This window comes from Mugil cephalus, chromosome 5 (assembly GCF_022458985.1).
Source record: "Mugil cephalus isolate CIBA_MC_2020 chromosome 5, CIBA_Mcephalus_1.1, whole genome shotgun sequence".
NCBI lineage: Eukaryota > Metazoa > Chordata > Actinopteri > Mugiliformes > Mugilidae > Mugil > Mugil cephalus.
Genome location: NC_061774.1, coordinates 20,910,504 through 20,931,273, shown reverse-complemented (window position 1 = coordinate 20,931,273; position 20,770 = coordinate 20,910,504). Strand labels below are relative to the sequence as shown.

General features: G+C 41.6%; 1 protein-coding gene across 2 annotated transcripts in view; it reads left to right on the top strand.

Annotated features, from left to right (window-relative positions):
* aff2 (AF4/FMR2 family, member 2) overlaps positions 1–20,770 on the top strand; it is a 172,876-nt gene that overhangs the window by 42,726 nt on the left and 109,380 nt on the right. For both annotated transcript variants that reach the window (XM_047584663.1, XM_047584662.1), the window contains exons 2-4: positions 6,036–6,156; positions 15,257–15,926; positions 16,462–16,895. In XM_047584663.1, the coding sequence (XP_047440619.1) occupies positions 6,036–6,156; positions 15,257–15,926; positions 16,462–16,895 (1,225 nt within the window). The remainder of the gene's footprint in view (positions 1–6,035; positions 6,157–15,256; positions 15,927–16,461; positions 16,896–20,770) is intronic.

Sequence of the window (20,770 nt, the reverse complement as noted above, 5' to 3'; positions counted from 1 at the left end):
CGTTTTTGGAATTTTTATTTCAACATCTTTGCATTTCTTGCTGTGGTTTTCAACTTGGCTCTGAGATGATCCTAATCCTCAGTATGGCCTCTACATATAGCAAAAGAATTTAGATTAAAGTTGACTTTAGCTTTATAGAAATGCTTGATCCTGTGGTCTGTCCCTAGTTGGTATAAATACATTAAATTATATGTATGAATTCATTCTTTAGAATAAAGATGAAATCAATGCTGGTGACACCACTGAAAATGACCATCTTCACTTAAAAACACTGGATAAACTCAGTATTGTCTATTAATAAAATGTTTTTTCCCCAACTGTAGCGTCCATGAAAACAGTTAAGTCTGAATCTTTAATCAGGAGGATTTCAGTTGGGTTGTAGCATGAAGCTTATTCTCCTTTATTAACACATACATGAACATTAAATCATACACAACATTCAGCCACAATATTAAAACAGGGGAAGTAAACAACATTAACCATCTAGTGACAATTCAATGTTCTGCGGGGAAACTTATGGACTTGGCATTCATGTGGATGTTACTTAGACATGTACCACCCACCTAGACCAGACCAGACCAGACCAGACCAGGCACCCCCACCCCATAGCAAGGACATCCCTTGATTGCAGCAGCCATCTCAAGCAGACTCATACAGACACCATAGGACCCAAAGGCCCCAACTAACAACATCCTGTTTCCAGACACCACAGGACACCCTCAGAAGGCCTGTGTCCATTCTCTGATGAGTCACAGCTGTTTTAGAGGCACAAAAGAGACCTACACAACATTAAGAAGGTGGTCATAATGTAATGCCTGATGCCTGGCAAGTTTGTGACTTTCAGCGGAGTAATGATGGAGCTGTGTCGATGTCAGCCTGTAAACCATCATCATTCTGACGGGAAAGCAACTATAAGCTCGTATATAAACAGGGACGCATGAACGAAGCAGCTGATTCCAATCAGCCATACACAAGTGCAACTTCAGTGTTTTACTGTTCACTACATAATGTTTTCATCTGTTTACATGGCCAGCTAATCCCCGTTGACCATAGAGAAGACCCTCATGTAAATTAACAAAGCCAATCAGCGGCCAGTATTTTGCCTATTCTGCTTCAGCATAATCCCCTGAATGGTTTTGGCTGAGCCACATCATTTTTTAAAGCCACCTGTGTTCAGCTGGCTAATGGCAAATGACCAAAATCCACAGGGCAGCTTCTCTCAAAATGTCTTCATGGCTTCAAACAAGTTAGGATATATTTCCAAACGGTTGCCTTGAACTGCTCTGACAGTTGTTCCCCTGAGACGCCAATGCTGCATGAGTCCGCAAAGTCAGGCTCCAGTTGATTTTCAATGAAGCAGCGCAAGAAAACTCTCTTGACGACATACGCAGACTGGAGCCTTTCTTCCTCCTCGCGACAGAACACAGAAACGTCAACTCATGTTCTGCTCAGACCTCTGGCCAGCTTCAACATCTGGCTGGAAACAGTTCGGCTCAGTTGCTGGCAATACATGCAAGGCCTCTGCGATATGCAGTGTATTAAGAATAAATATAATAAATTTAACCGAATACCATAGTTTGAGCGCATTTTGCCTTTCGAACATATGGTGTAATAGGAAATCTGTGACTTACTGACAACCTCTCTGCTACTAGAGCTGCAATAGTCCCTTTTTCCCCTTGAGGGTTATCATGGAGAAATCCTTCACCAGAGATTAACCTTCAATGCATTTGAATGCATTTCCGCCGAGGGGCCGGGGTTGTGGGTCTGGTGCCTTGCTAAAGGACACTACGTTAAATTGCTGAGGAAGCAACAGAATGACTCTGAAATTCTGTGCAGGGAAAGTAAATGAGAAGGTGATGAGGCTCGGTTAGAGACATTGGTCTGTGTGTGTGTGTGTGTGTGTGTGTGTGTATTTAGTTATCAGGGGAGCACAGCATAGCTCTGCTGAGATTAAATTCCCAGAGCTTACTCTGACTATCAGCATTACTTCAGGACACGCACACACAAACACACACACACACACCGTACGCACTCACACACGGAAGGAAAGCAGAGTTGTAGGAAAGAAAGCTGCCATCGCTACATTTTCATTCACAGAAAATATCAACATCGACAGCGTGCCCACTGCTGATATCGCCACTGCTATTAATCCCCACCAATCCAATCCCATTCAATCCGTCCGTCTGTCCGTCACCTATCTTCTTTTATTCCTTTTATTGTTTTCATTCTTTGAGACCTGTTTATCTTACTGGTGGCTGATGGCATCTCTGCTCTGTCATGCAACCAAAAACCTGAACATGAAGAGTATCCAGAAACAAGTTTAAAACAAATATCTAGCAACCAGACATGTTTCATCCAAATCGTTCTAAATGACTAGTAGGAGAGTTAAAGGTTTTTATCTGGAACATCCGTGGGTGGTGCACACCTGAAAGTCACATAACTAGGGTCCAGTAATTATAGGTAGGTAGGTCTGTATGATGCTTTTTGCTCTTCCTAGCTTCCTGTTGTTCAACCAAATAGTAATTCTTCTTGTATCTCCTTTTAAATGAGGAATACAGACTACTACCACTGGCTGGTATGAAGTTCCTTCCATGCAGGCACATCAGATATATGCTTGCTGGTCATCGGCTGTATTTTTTGTAGCACTTTCAAGTGCAACTTTATGGGGTAAGGTGACGTCACAGTTGGCCTGTGTTTGCAGGTTTGGTGTGTCTAGCTGTATAGACTGTATATAAATATGGACAACACATCCCCACGCCCTCGCTTTGGCCAAACTGGTGTTTAGAGCCAGAGTCTGCGCAGTACGATCTGAGAGTGGAGCCACGCGGAGTTGCGGTGTCGATGACCTGTCCATGTTTCCACCAGACTCATGCTTTTGTTTAACTAAAAGAAATGTGCTGATTCATTTATCTGTTTTTCTTTTCATCATGAGGTCACATGCTGTTTCTACAGAGTCAAATAACTAATTAAAACAAATTGTGAGACAAACTGACACTTGAACATGGATCAACATTATATGAACTGCCTAAAATGACTGAAACAATCCTTGAAAAAATAAAAAAAATAAAAAAAATTGACGTATATTTTAGTGTTTTAGTTCGTACCCATCCACTAACATGGAGGGGGTGGAGCTTATGACTTATACTTCAGGCATTCACCAGGGGGAGCTCTACTTGCTTCAGCTTCAGTTTTTTAGGAGCATTTCGGCCTTTATTTACAGCCTACGGTCCATACCCTCAGACAGTGGAGGCAAGGGAGCACCACTGATTAGCTAGCAAACAGTGCTTACTAGCTTCCACCATCCTTGCTTGCTAATGATTAGCAAATGATCCACACGCTGTTCGACTCAGTGTTAAAGCCCTGCTGGCAGGCTGACCTGTGTGCGACTTGCAGCCCCATTTTCTGATCCTGCCACATGCTGGGAAATAAATCCTGGATGTGTTAATTACCTCGTCTGACCGGATTCCCTCCGCGTGAACGTCTAGCGCGTGACAGACGGAGACAGAGGCAGTGATCCATCACATGGGACTGCATGCATTGTGTGCACGCGTGCGCACGCTGCATACATGTGTATGTGCGTGTTTGTCGTAGTGGCAGTCCTGTCAGTTGTCTTTCTGCGCTGACAGACAATGCACATGTCAACCAGCAATCCCAACGCACACAGTGATTGCATCTATGTGCACCACTGTAATACAGAAACACGCGCACGCATACATACACACAAACACCTAACCTGTCAATCATTTAGTCTGGAATTCCCACTGCTCTCCCTTGCTTTTTGCGGCTTCCTTCTTCCCATTCTACCTTCCTCTCCCCATCCCTCCAATCTGTCTTTCATCATTCTGTTATTTTTCTTTCCTTTTAAAGAAAATGTCTGTTGCCCTGAAACTGGGTCTTTTTCCCTCCCATGGGTCCCTGATTTTTTTTTTTTAACTCCCTCTCTCTTTCCTCTCATTGCCTCTCGTTCTCCCTCCCACTCACATCTTGCTGATAGATTAAATGTTGAAGGCAAGGTCTGGTAGAGGAAAAAGAGAGAGTCTCTTTTAATTGTGTTGATCGCTAATTAGCCGGCCTGTCTCATCTCTCGGCCGTGGATGCGGTAAAACAGGATGCCCTTTCCTGGGTCAGCAGGCCACGGCCCTCATGCATAACGCGCATTCAAACACACTTTGTTTTGCTTAGATTGTGGCTGGCAGCGTGTGCATTTCTCGGTGGAGGCTGGTGACTGAAAATGCTTCGGAGGCCGGGGTGAATCTGTAAAAGTTTTTCTAAAAATACATGGTTATGTAAGAAAAATGTTCCAAAAACCCCAGAGTTCAGCACCCTCTATTCCCTGCAGACCGGCCTCGTTTTGCTTCCAGTCATTCCTATCATTGTTTACTGCCGGCCGCATCATATTTCTAACGCTTTAATATTTTACTGCGCCAGAATCAAGCTGAAGCTGAAAAGTGCACTCTGAGCAGTGGTGAGGGAGTGTTAGAAGATTAAAAGCTAATTTTATTGGGATCTAGCCAACGAGATGATGACAGGACATAAATGCATCTGTCCTTTCAAGTGGTTCAGTGAGTGCAGCGTGGCATAAACACTGGCTGAATTAGGAGATCAATCCCCACCGGGACCACCTATGTTAAAAATGAATGCACTCATGAATTAAACTACCCGGCTAATGGTATATGTTAGGAATAGAGAACTGTGAGAAATGGTACCTTTTCGAGCTCCGGCTGATATATATTATCGTAGAATCTGACGATTTAATCCCTATTTTGTGAATTTGCATACGTTCTTACCCTCAGTTTCATTCGTTTAGTTTCATAATTTACTGGTCGACATGTTGTGTCAGAGCCTAATGCCGTTCACAAATATAACACAGGCCGGACAAAGGAGCAGTAAACAATCTCGGAAACATGTTTATTTGATTTCACTCTGAAGGTATTGAACTGGAGCCGGACAGAGATCATTAGATTATCGTAACAGAACAGCCAGACGGAGGGAGAAACGTTTAGCCCTAGCTCTGTCCAAAATAAAGAAAACATATATACAAGCACTTTAATGTACAGACATGAACTAATTCTTGGTGCTTGGTGAACAAATGTTGGGTACAATGATACGCTGGATGGATCTATTTACCAAAAAATATCCTATAATCTCCCTTAAAACCACACTTTGTATTTTATTTCACAATTAACATAACAAAGTGTTAATAAGACGGAGTTGTTAATTGGCTTTTTTGATACCAAGCTAAGCTAACGGAAATATTGTATCACAAAAGAAGAGTTCAATCGCACATCATTTGTGATTTGATCATGGTTCAAAACAAATTCTGTGCTTCTCTGGAGCACAATCAGTTTCAAACAAATGGGGCTCCACCCAAACTTTCTGCCACAAATAAATTGTGGGTGGAGGAAATTGGTCCGCCTTCCAGGCTAGATATTTTGTACAAGGAACATACCAAAGTCAAGTCTGAAAGCTTTAAGAAATTTACAATGACATACATTTAAGTGTCATTAACAGGGGTTACTGAAGAATTTATGGGGGATAAACATTTTATGAGAGTTCAAGCAACGTCCTGGGTAATAAAATGAGAGCGTAACCACTTTGCACAGATTCAAAGTAACAGAAAACTTTCCTTATCTTTGAAACTGTAAGCACAGACACAGTTTATGTTTAATAAGCTCACATGGACATTAGTTTCACTGGAAGACAGTCCAGTCCAGAGACAGCTTCAACAAATTTTTACCAAGCTGGTTATCTTTACCCTCCGTTCCCATTGCTTGTTTTTTCTTTCATCCTTGTTTGTGTGGAGTTTGAATAATTTCAAGACAGCGCAATGGCGCGATGTACCCCGTTATTTTCCTTTACAGGCTTTGTGTCTACTCTAATCATACTGCAAAAAAAGAGAATTTCAGCCAATGCTCTTTGCAGTTCAAAAATGACGTGTTAGTATTACTCATTAAAAACTCTGGGTTACACTGGTGGCAGGCTGTGTGTCGGTCCTCGCATGGGGATGCTAACGAGCTCTCTTTATGTCCTTCCAGTCATCTGGAGTCAGAGCGCAGCGCCCTGAAGAGGAGAGAATGGGAGAGGAGGAACCAGGAGGTCCAACAGGATGAAGACCTGTTCTCCACGGGATTCAATCTGTTTGGGGAACCCTACAAAGTAAGAGCAACACATAATTCATTAAACAAATATAAATTTTTTTTTTTTTTTTTTTTTTTTAGGGGAATGTCCTTATTTGATTAATTTCTGAGAGGTGTGGTGCATAGACTAGACTGGCTACAAGACATTTTAAGTGGAAGCCTTGGACGCGGTGAAGCTTCAACCAGCCATATGTGCTTGTTTCACCAGTTCGTTGTGAAAGGATGACATTTCTTGAGCGGGCCAAGCTAACAACGTTAACATTTTTCACTTGATTTGTGTTGGCACTCCAGTCCAAGCTTGTGGCTACATTATATAGTCTCAACCTCAAATGGGCGGTTTCTCCACTGGGGGGATTAGGGAACGGTCCACCAAAAAGAGAAAGAAACCAAGATCAACCACAATGTCTGGCTAGCTGTCAGTGACTGTCACTGTTTGTCTCTGAACGTTGTCCAATCAGCGCCAAGCTGTGTTCCATGGAGTACAGCTTGCCTTCAAAATGGCTGCAAATCACAGAGATCAATCTCAAAGACTCTCATACCAAGGTTGTTATCAGCTGCAATCTTGAATGACTTGCCAAAGGTTTTACCCTCACCATTACGTAAACCGGATTTGTTGTTTGTTAAGTTATGTGCTGGGTTTACATCTTCAGTGCTGTTAAACAATTAAAAGAGATTAATCTCAGGGTTGCTGCAGATTAATTTTGATTAATCACGATTAAATATCGTTCATTTTAAATTTATATTAATCGCGTTGCATTTTGCATTAACAGACTCAAGAAAGAACAGAATATATATGCACTTAACATGTTTTATTGAACTCCTTCAGCTCACAATTTCAACAAAACAACTTAAAAACTTTTCTCCACATTTCTCCCTATTACTCCTCTTTCAGCTGCTACTAAGACAAACTAACTCGTTGACATTGTCCGAGAGGAAATCTGACAACTTCTTATTTACAATGTTGCCTCCAACTGAGAACAGTCTCTCATGTGGAACAGTGGTTGCAGGAGTGGCCAGATATTTGCTAGCCAGCATTACCAGCCTGTCCTTGTTTTATCTCAAGCTTGGCGATGCCTTAGCCTAAGTGCTAGCAGAATCCCAGACTAACATATGCTTGGCATGGTATTTTAAACTGGAAGTTAAAAGCAAACTCCTTCCTGCACAGAGTGTTAAATTGCACAAATGTAATTTAACAGTGAGTTATTCTATTGCTTTGCTTGTATAAGGTCAGTGGTTGGAGTGTCAATGCACATTTTCACCCGCAGTGCCTCCAAAACTGCTGAACTGATAAATGAAAGTCATGTTGTGGTTACTGGTGGTGTCGCTACCTGAGCGAGACATCAAAATCTAATTGATCAGTGCAAAGTGACATAAGCTGGGTTTACATGGAGACAAATGTTCCAATTACAATCGGTTTAGAAGCCCAGACCAAAAAAAAAAAAAAAAAATGCTCCATATAAACACCTCAGTCAGAATACACAGAACCAAACCGAATTAAATTTCATTCGGTTTCACAGGGTTAGAATATTGCCTTTTCTCAAATCGATCGAAAGTCATGTAAACGGAATGAAGTCAGGCTCCGTTCTGTCTGAACATGCTCTGTGTTGACGCAAATGTGCAGCGACGTTCAAGTGATGTTTCCTCAACTGGTCAGCGCCTTTGCGAAGAGCTTGTTTTTAATAACAGCTCTGAAAGAACTAGGTGACATGCTTAGATGGCAGAAAAACTATGTTTTTCTAACACAATAGCAATAGTGGATATATCCACACAAACTTTCCAAATCAAGCTTTTGCTTTAATAATAAAAGTGTAAAAACAATAGCAACTACTGCTAATTAGACGAGCGACCTCCATCTTTGATCAGTCACAATGAGGTTTTCATCAATCTGTAAATAAGGCTGCTTTCAAACCTTGTTTGAAGATTACAAACCAATGGAGTGTTTCCCCAAGATCAGTTCATTTGAGCTGGTGTGAACACAGACACCACGCTCTATTCTGGAACAAATCGGCCGAGCCAAGACAGCTTCGAGACGGTGGTCCCAGCCCGCTTAAAAATCACTTCCTGTTTGCACGTTACCCACGGAACCGTACGACACCTACTATTTATAAGCTTATAATTATATAACCAAGCAGTTAATATAATGCATCTTTGGAAGAGCATCTGTGCAGTGAATGTGTCTTTGCACACCTCCTACCTCTCCTTCAGGGGTGTCAGGCAGTAGCATTGTAGCAGTGCACCTTCTTAGCGTATAAATTAAAAAAAAAAAAAACATTGTTTTCTACACAGAGATGCTTCCTCAAACTGAACATGATGTTCATACATGAACATTAATAGATGTCCACACAAATTTCCCGCAGAAATCCGACCAGGCTCAACAGAGGACACGTCAGAACTATATCTCAATGGTTTTGGCTCGATTACACCATGAAAAGGAACCAAAAAAAGGCCAAATGCAACATTGTGATTTGATTATTCCCTGAACTTGAACTAAATATCTAAGTAAAAGAGTATTTCCTAAATAAAAGATTTATTGGACACTTTAAATCTATTAATTCACAAATGGGAATTAAACAGCAACCACTTATATGTTTAGACGTAGGGGCTTAAAAACAAGCCAATTCTGAGCTAATGTCAATAAGCTGCACACTCATTCTTACAACCTGGCTGAGCTTCTTTGCACCGAGTGCTCTCTCACACTGTTTAGGAGACAGTTTTATATTTTGCTGTTAGGTTTTGATTAATCTCTGCAGGAGGAGAAGCGGACACACCTGACACCAGAATTTCATTTGGGCAAATGGAGTGAATTTACGACCTCTTAATCAGTGAGGACGGGCCACTCTCCTCTAAAGGAGCCCTGCTTTGTGATTTAGGCTCATGTGAAACTATTTTGCCTCGTGCGAGCATGTAATAGAAAGAAATTGTTATGGCTAACCAACAATTACCCAAACATATTTTACAGAATTTAATGCCGTTTTTGTATAAATAAAGCTGATGGTTGAACCGTATATTCTCCGTGCCGTCTTCCCCCGAAGCTAAAAGTGTAATATCCTCAGGCGTGAGGTTGCGTCCTGTTCTGCTCTGAGGTGCTTGAGATGCCATCATTTTGTTTCTTCTTTAGTGGGACGTGAACAAGCCATGCATGAGGTCCACGGCCGCTCTCCTGCCCCTGTGGATAAAATTGATTTTGGTTAGTTAACTCTCATTTGCTACCGTCAGGCACTTCAACACTCCGTTATGTCGCCAAGTGTGTCGACCTTGGGACAGACCGGCTTTGAATCTCGACAGACTGTGTTTAATGGCTGATGTTTCTGAACGCAGAGGACACGGGGGCGCTGCACCCAGACGCTGCTCGCTGTTCGGGGGGCAGCTGAAGCAAATGAGAGGTTGTCCTGATAACGAATCCAATCCTTGGTGCCTCTGCACTCCCAACTAATTGTTTCCAGCTAATTAGCGGTTCTGAGGTGAGGTCAAGGTTTGTGCATGTGTGAGGAGAGAGCAGGGATGGCTGGGCTGGCCAGTGTGAGGGGTGAGACTCCACACACCACACCGCTGCTGCTGGTTAGTGATGTTCGATACCACCGATTCCCTTTCCGATTCAGACTGGTGTCGGCGATACCGATCCGATACCGATACTTTGTGTAAATATACTCTAATGTGTCTGGTAAACCTAAAAAAAAAGTAGTGTATTTCATATCATAGCTTCATAAAGAAGACAAGACATCAGAGTATTTTATTTATTTATTTTAAACTCTTCAAAAGTATACTGAGGTAGTGGCCTCATTTACTATATAGCCGAGCTAATACAAGGTTTGTTGTGTTGCCACAACTCAATATTTTAGTTACTTAGTAACTCAGAACCGCTAATTACCTCCAATGACTCAAGTATCAATAGTGTAAATGTTTTGATTTAAGAATCGATTTTACAGTATAAACACCTGTATTGATATTTCAGTATCGATCGGCACATCACTAATGCTGGTGTTTTGTGTTAAGTAGTTTAAAAATACTGTGATCTGATCCTAATAAGAAAATGGGTGGCTTATTCTGAACTGGTGAGTTTCATGTTGCTCATCACACAGGAGATGAGGTGGATCACAACATAGAAAAGGTTCATACGTATCATTTTGGTTTATAAAATTTGGTTAAATTATACATTTTAACTGTAGCGTCCTTCTCTTTTGGAAATATAAAAGTTTTTCATATTGTAGTTGGTTAAAATTGTGTTTTTTTGTTCAGATTTCTTTCTTTTATCCTTATATCAAGTCAACAAAGAGAAAACCTTGCAAAATACCATTAATTGACAATTATCTGTGTTTCTTTCTCAGCTGACTACGCAGCGTTTTATTATTATTAGTGTATTGAATTGTGACAAGGCACATTAATCAACATTGATGCATTAGCCATCAGTGTAAATGCGCCAGACTTAGCACGAATGCTAAATTTCAGCCGTAGTCCCACGGCAAGTACACGACACAGACAAAGAAAACTTTAAAACAACAATCATTCAATAGACAATTACAGACAATATCATGACCAAACATTTGACCCACAATTATAAAAACATTAATGGACCAAGAACCCAGAGAGTATGCATCAGATTAGGAAAACTATTTAGGCTATGTGAGTACGTGTCTGGTTTAATTTTAACCAGCATCTGTTTTTAATAAAAAGTAAGTAGTCATAGTTTCAGATTTGTAGTGGTAACATTTTTCCGGGAATGTGTTCCTCCTACAGATAAGATCATTCTGGAGAATTTAGTCCTACGCCTGGGTACATTACAGTCACCTCTAGTTAGATCTCCTGGTCTTTGTCCTTCTGTTATTTTCCTGGGTGAATTCATTCAGAGGTGGGCGGGCAAGAGCATTTAAAACTTTGAAAATGAGACGGATAACCATAAACAGTTGGTTGCTACCTACGTCAAGTATATTATACTTTCTTAGGATGTTACAGTAATGAAAATTAAGAGGTTTCCTGTCCAAAATAACAGTTTTAATGACAGGAAATAGTAAAACTCATCATTTCCCAACAGGATAACATACTGAACTTTCTAAGGAGAGAACAATGACTCAGCAATTTTGAAGTTAGCAAAAATAGCAAATATATGTGAGAAGCTAAAAAAGGACTTACAGGATTAAATATTTATCAATATGTCAAGGTAACTACCTCGAGACCCTAATAAAGGATTCAACCTTTATGACAGTGATTTTATCTTTAAGTTCTTGCTTTCCATAGTATCTGTGTGTATATATTTACCGTAAGTGGAATATCACATTTATGCTATGGATTGAGTTTAGAAACTAAAACACTCGACTACCAGATGTAGTTTTTGACCGTTTTTGACAGAAATATTATACTTATTCAGGAAAAATGAGCCAATATTACATATCTGCGAGGTGCAACCGTAAGACCCCCTTTAGGATTATAAATTAATTTCAAGGCCAAATTAGAGTCCATCTGTTCAGAAGTGTTTCCAATCAGTGTAATGAGACTCAGGTGTCGTTTAGTGCCTCGTTTAGTTTAACCAAATCAGGAATTTGCCACAGTGTGAAACCTACTAACATCTCATAACTGAAGAGGTTCTGTGCTGAGGAACGAGCTAAAAATCACCTAAACCACCGTGGACCACTGTTCAGCAGTTACCGGAAATATTTAGTTTCTGTTATTGCTCCACAATGAGAGGGTCACACCAGATATTAGCAACAAGGTTTCACTCAACTATGAACAAGTGGTTAATATTCTTGAATATGAATAAATAAATGCAGAAGATTTTTTTTGAATAATTTTTATGCAGAAATGAAGAAAAATCGGAGCGGTGCAGAAATGTGTAAGCTGTATATAGAGAGGGAATATATGTGGGCAGATGAAACAATACTCATTCCTCCCACCTGTTTCAGGCTTCTCCACTGATTGGCAAAGAAATGCATGAATACTAACCGTGCGGAATGAGCTTTGCAAAACTCATTCAGCACGTCTGTAAATGAACTTTGGTTTGTTTACTCGAAAACTGTAGTTGCTAAAAAGGCCTGAGATAAGATGTGATCTCCGGCTTCTTCCGTGACAATCTTTCAGCCTCCTCCTGCAATCGTGTCGTGGAACTTTCTTTCGGTCGGCAAACACTGTGGGACGCGCAGTCGGTCGTTACCTTCATAGCGTGCGGCCGAGCTAAGGTTTTTTCCTGTTTCCCATTAATTACAGTCATTAATTTAGGAGGGGAGCTGCAACTGAAGGTAAAACAAGTCAGATAAAAAGGGGTTACGTTCGGGTCACTGCATCATTCACGGGAGACAACATGTTTACTCCTTCCATATTCCAGCTCTTTTAATCTTTTTTTCCTCCGTGCACTTCTGTAGTTTATCTCTCACCACTGCTAAACCTGAAAAACAGCTTTGGCACATCTTGCTACTTTCTTCTGGTGATTTATTTGCCAAGTAAACAATTTCTTTTTTTCGTTTCCTGCTCGCTTTGCTTGAAAATAGTAGCTGCTAATTCGGTGGCTTTAGCACTTTGCCTTAGTGTCTGTGTCTGAGCCATTCCTCAGTCTGAAGATTTCTATCAGCACATACAGACATTACCATAACTCCCATTCTGTATCTATGTATCATGTGTCCGTCACTTTCTCTTTCTCCGTCTTTTTCCCTCTCTCCAGTATTCATCCTCTCTGTCAGCTATTAGCTAATCCCTCTTCTAATCCTGTTAAGGAGCGTTATGCCGTTAGCAGCTATTTGGGATGATCTATTCACACACTAACACACACACTCACATAGGTATTCATCCTCTCGTTCTCCTCTGTTTTCCATTTTGCCTCTCTGTAAATGTGTTTTCTGTTCCTCTTCAGCCACCAAATCTTTTATTCATGAGCCCCGAGATGGAGAAGAGATGGGCTAATTTATTCACAGCTAACTTTGGCTCGCCACGGCGTGTAGTGTTTGTGTGTGTGTGTGTGTGTGTGTGTGTGTGGATACGCACGGAAATTACAACTGTTAAGATTTTTCAAATGCAATCCCGTCCTTTCTTGTATGAAGTCCTGACTCTTTGCCTTGTTCCATCTTTTGGAATTTCCATGCTTTTCTTTCTTTACTTGAGTTCCATAATGAAAGATGCAGTGAAGTGAAGAGAGCTGCGGCACAAGTGATGAACCTTGCTTCTAGTCGCATAGGTTTGAGTTTTGTTTCACATAGAACCGTAAAGGATCGGTAATGTTGAACTCGAGCATTTGATTTGCAGCCATTGCGAAGAGGCTCAGTGTGTGTTCTTGGTCCCACCAAAGTCTGTAAACTCAAAACATTTCTTAACTAATATACCTTAAATGAGTAATGACTAACTTTTACGATGCAAATTTACAGGTCTAATGTTGGGCAATTTGGCTCTTTGCAATTAATATGACTAATTAATGGGAATAATCATTATATCTATAAATAGTTACTACAATTGGTAAACGTCGGGGCCAGGGACCAAGAAACAAATTACCTAATAAAGATACAGTCTCAACTTATTTTATATGATCTCTGATTTAATCAATCCATTGGTTTTTAATCATGATCAAATATCTAAAGAAACTCTCATCAGCCTCAACTGTACTTTTGGCTAGTTAGCAAAGATTTAGATATGCTAAAAAATAAGCTGTCACTTACAGAACTGCTTCATGTGTTTTAGTGATTATAAACCACATTGGAGATTCCCACCGGTTCAGTGACTTTCCAGAAACCAAAGTATCCATTTCAGTTCCACCTGGCTCTTAAACTACTGTCAAATCTGTCTGATTATGAAAACAAAAGCCACTACAATATAGCAATTACTATGAAATGGTCCTTACATGGTCCTCTATTAGCACAAATACCGGGGTGGTGATATACTAATTTGTAATGCTGTGAAGTGCCGAACACACACACACACACACACACACACACACACACACACACACACACACTTAGAATTCCCTCCTCAGCAATGAGACCCCTCCATGGATCATTGCATGTTATTACAGTATTACTTGGTTATTGACTGAAGCTGTTTGCATGGGGGAAAAAACAAGCGCACAGAAACACATGAACGCATCTTGAAGACTCGTGAAGATGAATGGACGGATCTTTGTGTGTTTTTTTTTTCCTCATGGTCTTTAAGTGTAGTCACTCTTACTATGTGTAATTTAAGACTCAGTCCCTCTAGTTTAAAATGAATTATATATCATTTAATTAAGCTCGTAAAATACAGGCTATGTCACCCTGTCTTCGAAATTAGATAAAATTTCCTCTTCATTTACATTTATTTGACACGATCCGTCCACGTTAGCAAAAGGAGTGATTAGCTGAGTACAGACTGTCAACCACCTACTTTTGCCTTCATGGCTGAGGAAATCTATTGACCAAATCGCACAGCTGACGTACGAGGAAATTTCAGGGCTACATTTCACGTCGATCTTGTTCAGCGTTTCCATTGTTCGTCGTTTGTCCGTAATTCCTGATGAAATGTCACGCTTAAATTATGGCCTGTAGATCTTGCATAATTCAGCCCTGGTTCCGTGATTAATATTTTCTTCACCGTTTGTTGCTCAGGTGGGAAAGAAATGTCAGTAGAGAAAGAAATCCACTGGCCTTTGCTCCTTTCTCCTCCTTTCTGGGCTTTTTGCAAGATTCCAAATATAGAAACCGCCGCTGATCGCCCTTGTCCTTTAAAAAATGCAAAACGATCCGATTCCGTAGTTACATCACGAAGGAATCTGTCAATGACTGACACAAAGGGTACTGTCGAGCTATTCTGAGGAACGTCTCTGCATTACCGCATATACCTAAAGGTGCTACGCCGCCATATATCAGTAAATCCTGCAGCGTCTTCCAAGCCATGATTGCTTGAGAATGTGGGGTCAGGCTAATAATGATTCCTGCCCCATTAATTTTACTGCTCCAGCCTGGTCTGGACCCTCTTAAGTGTGGCATGTGTTTAATTAATCATCTCCTCCTGATGTCTGGTCAGTGGTCATCCTATCCATCTCTCACTATTCCTTTCCAGATGAGTAAAGAGGGCTTTTCATCAAGCCTGAAGAAATGGGAAAATGGAGGACTTAATTAATGCTCTTCTTTTTTATTCCCTCCCTTCTGTCTCTTCCCCTTCTCCCCTGTCAGACTAATAAAGGTGACGCGTTGGCCAGTCGCGTCCAGAACACGCTGGGTTCCTACGAAGAAATGAAAGACCTGTTAACCAGCCATTCCAACCAGAGCCATTTAGTGGGAATCCCCAAAGGCAGCGCCGCCAACAACAACCTGCCGCAAACCCCGACCACTTCGAACACGGAGAGACCCACCATGGAGTCCCAGCTTTTCAACGAAGCCTTGCGAGCAGGGACGGGCGCGGGAGGTGGAGCAGGACCGGAGGGAGTCGGGGACAAGAGGACGGCGAGTGCACCTTCGTCGTCGTCCTCTACCATGCAGCCGCCGGCTTCGACCACGCCCTCGTCGAGCGCGACGACAATCCCCCATCAGAGTTCGAAGAAGTCACGGAGCTCCATGGACTGGTCGAGGGGAGGCCACGGACAGAGCACCCAAGCAACGGGCCTCGTCCTCGGGTTAGGACAGAACGGACAGGGGCAGGTCCCAGCGGCAGCTACGAGCAACAGAGGGAAAATGTCTTTATTGGAGGAACAGCAAATGCAAAGGCATGAAGAGCTGTTCAGCTCACTGAAAGATGAACTCGGCCTAAAAGAAGATTCAAGCCCTTCTTCCTCCTCTTCATCTTCCTCTTCTTCTTCTTCTAGGAGGCACGCTTCCCACCCACCCAAAACCCACCCCCTCCCAGGTAAGAGAAGAGTTTGGGAAAAATGTTCAAATTTGTTTCCTCATGTCCAAATTTGAAACTAGAGACACAATGAGATTAGCTCAACTCAACTGGATAACTGAAAGTAGGGGGTAAGAGTTAAGGGGGTGACCTGGATCTGTCTGAAGCTTAGGAATTTTTGCCCACTCGCGTGTTTAAATGAACAAATCAGTTTTTCAAAAAATTGTGATTCGGATATTCATGAATCATCTGTTTCTTTGTAATTGCTTTCAGCCATGATAAATCATTTCAGAGGAAAAATAAAAAAAGGCTGTCACCTTTTGGGTGGAATTTATGAAAATTAACATCTGCATCTGATGAGAACATCTTGCTTGTTGATTTCAAAACACATAATTTGCTTTGATTGGCTACATCCATCTGGTAGAGGGATTTTTTTGGCTTTCAACCTTCGTCAGGGTCTGATGAGAAAGAGCTGAGCAGCGTTTTACTGTTAACAGGTGTGTCTGTGGTTGATTCTGACTTTTTTGCCGTCTTCTTTTATTCCTCTCTTTAAAAGATGGGGCCAATTTTCGAACTTCTACCTTGGACGCCGGCCACTTTAAGTCTTCCACTAACACAGAAAATGGGGGTCATTTCAAATCCTCCCCGTTCGAAAATGAGACAGGTTCTCACCTCTCTACGTCCTCCTCCCCGCTGGCTTCCACGTCGGTCCTGACAACGCCCACCCCTGGTCTGACCACTCCCACATCCGGACTGACCACGCCCACTTTCCCACCCGGTAGCCTATCAGGAAAGCCGATGGCTGTGCAGCAGAAGCCCACGGCTTATGTTCGACCAATGGATGGCCAGGACCAGGCCCCGAGTGACTCCCCCCAGCTTAAACCCCCTCTAGTGGCCACAGAGGGGTTCAACAACAGTCAGGCTTTTGGAGGAAACTCTGGGAATGTGAAGAACAAGCTGCCAAAGCTGAGTCTCAGCCACACGGGGGAGGTAAGAGAACAATCAAAGTCACTCTTTTTATCCATATTGCACTAAAACGTGATAAAAACAAGGTAAAATCTGAGCATTCTCAGTAAAAGAGCACAGTGGTTTGGCTGGTAATGAATAACAAACCAATTCCAGGTACTTTTCATAATGATTTAAATGCCATTTATTTATACAAACTATAACCAAAGAAAATAACATCCTGTTAAACCCAGCAATTTTTTAGAGTGTTTACTTTAATGGTAAACGTACGTGTGAATTTTTCAAGAATCCAACCCCTCAACCAACTCCTGTTTTCTTGGAGAAATCATATTAATTTACACTTTTAACGGGTCCAGCAGTTGAAAACTCCAGCTGACATTCAAAAAATGCCTGCATGGGGTACTGTGTGACACCATGTTTTTCCAAATGAGCCCGAACACTTATTCAAATCATGAAAGTGATTCTAATCTGGGCACTCATGTAGAATCCCATTTTCTCTTAAGAAACCCTCAGTAATTCCATTCAAACGATCATTTAATATGTAAAGTACCAGTTTGATTGGGCATAAAGATCTTATTCGTCACTTTATAAACATGTTAATCAGGCATTCATATTTAGCCTTACCTTCTAATATATTTATGTGCTACAGCTAAAACTACGGATACAGTACTTTCAATATTTGTAAAACAGAGTATTACTTTAATGACTGTCCGTCCACTCTGTTGTAGTGTTACTTATGTACTGTTTAATCAAACGGACCCTTCCTACCGTAACATGTACAATTATTCATGAGCATCTGGTAGAGACGGTTAACAGTAACACGTGCTCTATCTATCTATCTATCTATCTATCTATCTATCTATCTATCTATCTATCTATCTATCTATCTATCTATCTATCTATCTGTGTAACTTGTTCCTTCTTAAAACAGCAAGAAACACCAGGCTTGATGATGATGATGATGTGTGCGTGTGCTGTGTGAAACTAGTTGACAGGCGAGTAGTCATCCATATCGAGCAAGCCAGCTGTTCCTGTGCTTTGATAGAGCCAGTGTGTCTGTATGTGTGTGTCTGTGTGTGTGTGTGTACCAGTGTGCTTTTCTTTTTGTGTGTGTGTGTGTGTGTGTGTGTGTGTGTGTGTGTGTGTGTGTGTGTGCAGCTCTGCAAATGAGCCCGAGATGAAGCTTTGAGCATATGGCATCTAGAAGGAGAAAGCAGGGGAGACAGGGGAGCGAAGGAGGGAATTAAAATATACTTTCAACCCTCTCTTATGGAGGGAGTGAAAGTGAAAGAGAAAGAGAAAACGGGAGAGTACATTCATGGCCATGAGTGGTTCCTTTGACTCTGTGTTTATTCACCCACACATCCGCGGATGCTCCGTTATCGCCCCCTTACCGTTTAGTTTTCACTCCTCTCATACTTGCCGTGATGACTTTATTGGAAGGAAAATTTAAACTCGATGCAGACTGAGGGGGAGGAAGGCAGGGACAGGAGAGGTGAAGCGGGATGGGGAGGAGGACGGAGGAAGGAGGGGATGGAGAAAGACAATGACTGACTGATTGCGGCACCTTATCACGGCCGCGTTTGTTCTGGTTAGACGCAGGATGTCCACCTTTTACCTTTTGATCCGGCGAATCTGTGAACATTGTACGGTTAACAGTGGTCGTTCTGCAAAACGCCGCACGAAATGCAAAGCCGATATAAGAGATCCCTGTGAGGAGTGAATCAACACGATTGATTTTCACTGTAACTGGTTTCAAATGAGTCCAGGTGCTGCGAATGTGGTGGAAATGCTCGATACTTAGCTCAGAGGTCCGAGTGTTTTGTGAGTGTACGCTGCTCTGTGTGTGTGCACAATAAGCTTTTAAACTGCGGTGGAAGCTTTCTGTTAGCACTTTACAATTATTGATCAGAGCCCTTCATGTGTGTGCGTGTATGTGTGTGTGTGTGTGTGTGTGTGTGCGTGTGCGTGAGAGAGAGATAGATGCGGGCTGAGACAGAAAGAAGGAAAGACTGATAAAACACTATTGATCTTCTCCTAACAGTTACAGTAGCTTAAATCTAGTCTGGGATGCAACACAAAAATGAAGTTGTTGTCAGAAGTTCAAAGTGGGTCATTTATAGGACACTCGTTCGAAATGCTTTCAACCCTAGAGTGTTACTCTGGGGCGTAATAAGAGTTTTTTTTTTTTTTTTTCATTTAATTTATCATTTTCATGCAGAAAATCAAAGCCAATGAATTTACCACATACGGCCCCTTGGCCTTAAGTGTTAAAAAGATGTAAACTTTCAGACCATTAGAACATAAGTGCTGATTCAGGCACATTATCACGTTAGACAACATTAGGCCACTTCTTCTACATTGAGTGGTACCTAATAAAGGAGCTACTGTCTGTGTTCATACAGAGATGAACCCTGCAGACTGCAACACATACGAAATATAGACTGTATACAAATATGGGCAAATATGTGTCCCCACTTCCTTGAATTGGTCAAACTGATGCTATGATTTTGATTTTTTTTTTTTTTTTTTTTTTGATTTTGTGATTTTGCGACTTTGGTTCAAGGGTGGAACTCACTCCCGTTTTTGTCTGCTCTACTTCCACCAGTTACGAGGAAGTGTTGGCTTATACACTGAACTTATTTATTTATTTACAACTCTTACCGTCCTACCGGGCTGATTCACCCAGCGGTTGGCATAGCAACGAAGTCACATTCTGTTTCTATTGCGTCGTAAAAGTAAAAGGAAACTTCTCAGACACTTGAGTATGCATCAGTAATATATTAACTACCTAAAATTACCTAAATCACCCTTGGGAAAATAAAATTGATGGTTTTTAGTTTGGCCAAAGTCCCATCCACTAACATGAAGGGGGTGGAGCTTATGACCATTACTGCGGCCAGACACCAGGGGGAGCTGTACTTGCTTCAACTTCATTTCATGTCTGTGAAAGTTACCAAATACAGTATAAAGTGAAAAAAAAAAAAAAAGTACAGTAAGATATACGCAGACTACACATTACATGAATTAAATGAGCAACAAATTAAATCTATAATATACAGACACATACATATTTATATATACAATATATTATATTTTTACATTAATTATTACAAGTAAGGTGCTCCATGCTGATCTGATGAGCCCTGAGTGCGTGTGTAGGTTTTGCTTAAAGTCAGTGTGAGTGTGTTACATCCATCATATCCATTCTTTCCTCGGCTGTTAGCCTGTCAGCTTGTCAACAGGCGAGGCAGTCGACTGCTTGGGGCACCAGGACAGCGGGGGGGCCCCACAAGCGCTTACAAAGTTTAAACTGCAGCGGTGGCAGCGAGCTAAGTTTCCACTGACAGTAGGAAACCTCCCTAAGGCCCCCTCCACCTCCCTCCCACCCCCCACCTGACACACACTGCTACATGTCGTGTGCAGGTCTCTTTAATGTAGGTAAGTATGTCAACAGCACTCAGTTCAAAATGGAGAAAGTTATTCCTCTGGGAGTAAAAAAAAAAAAAACGAGGAAAGAGGAAGAGGAGAAACATGAGCACATGATTAACAAAAATATTAAATAGCTGAATGAATGCTGCTTGTCTAGTCTTAACTGTGCAGTAGAGACATCACATTAGCATTGTATTATTTAGTTCATTCTTTCTTGAATTAGTGAGCTTAGGTAGCAGAGCAGTGTGTCTAGTCCTTTGTCGCCTTTGTTAATCTCCACTGAATCCTGAAGGACGTACACGGCTTCTTGAGAAATGAATACAAAAATATTGTCCTTCCCGTTGCAGATAAAATAGTATCACGTATTGTCTGTCGCAGCCTCAGCAGTGAAGTCCAGACAGCCCTCTCCCCAGCCACTTCCACCAGCTCCTCTGGAGGAACCCTCAGGCGTTCCCACGCCAGACGAG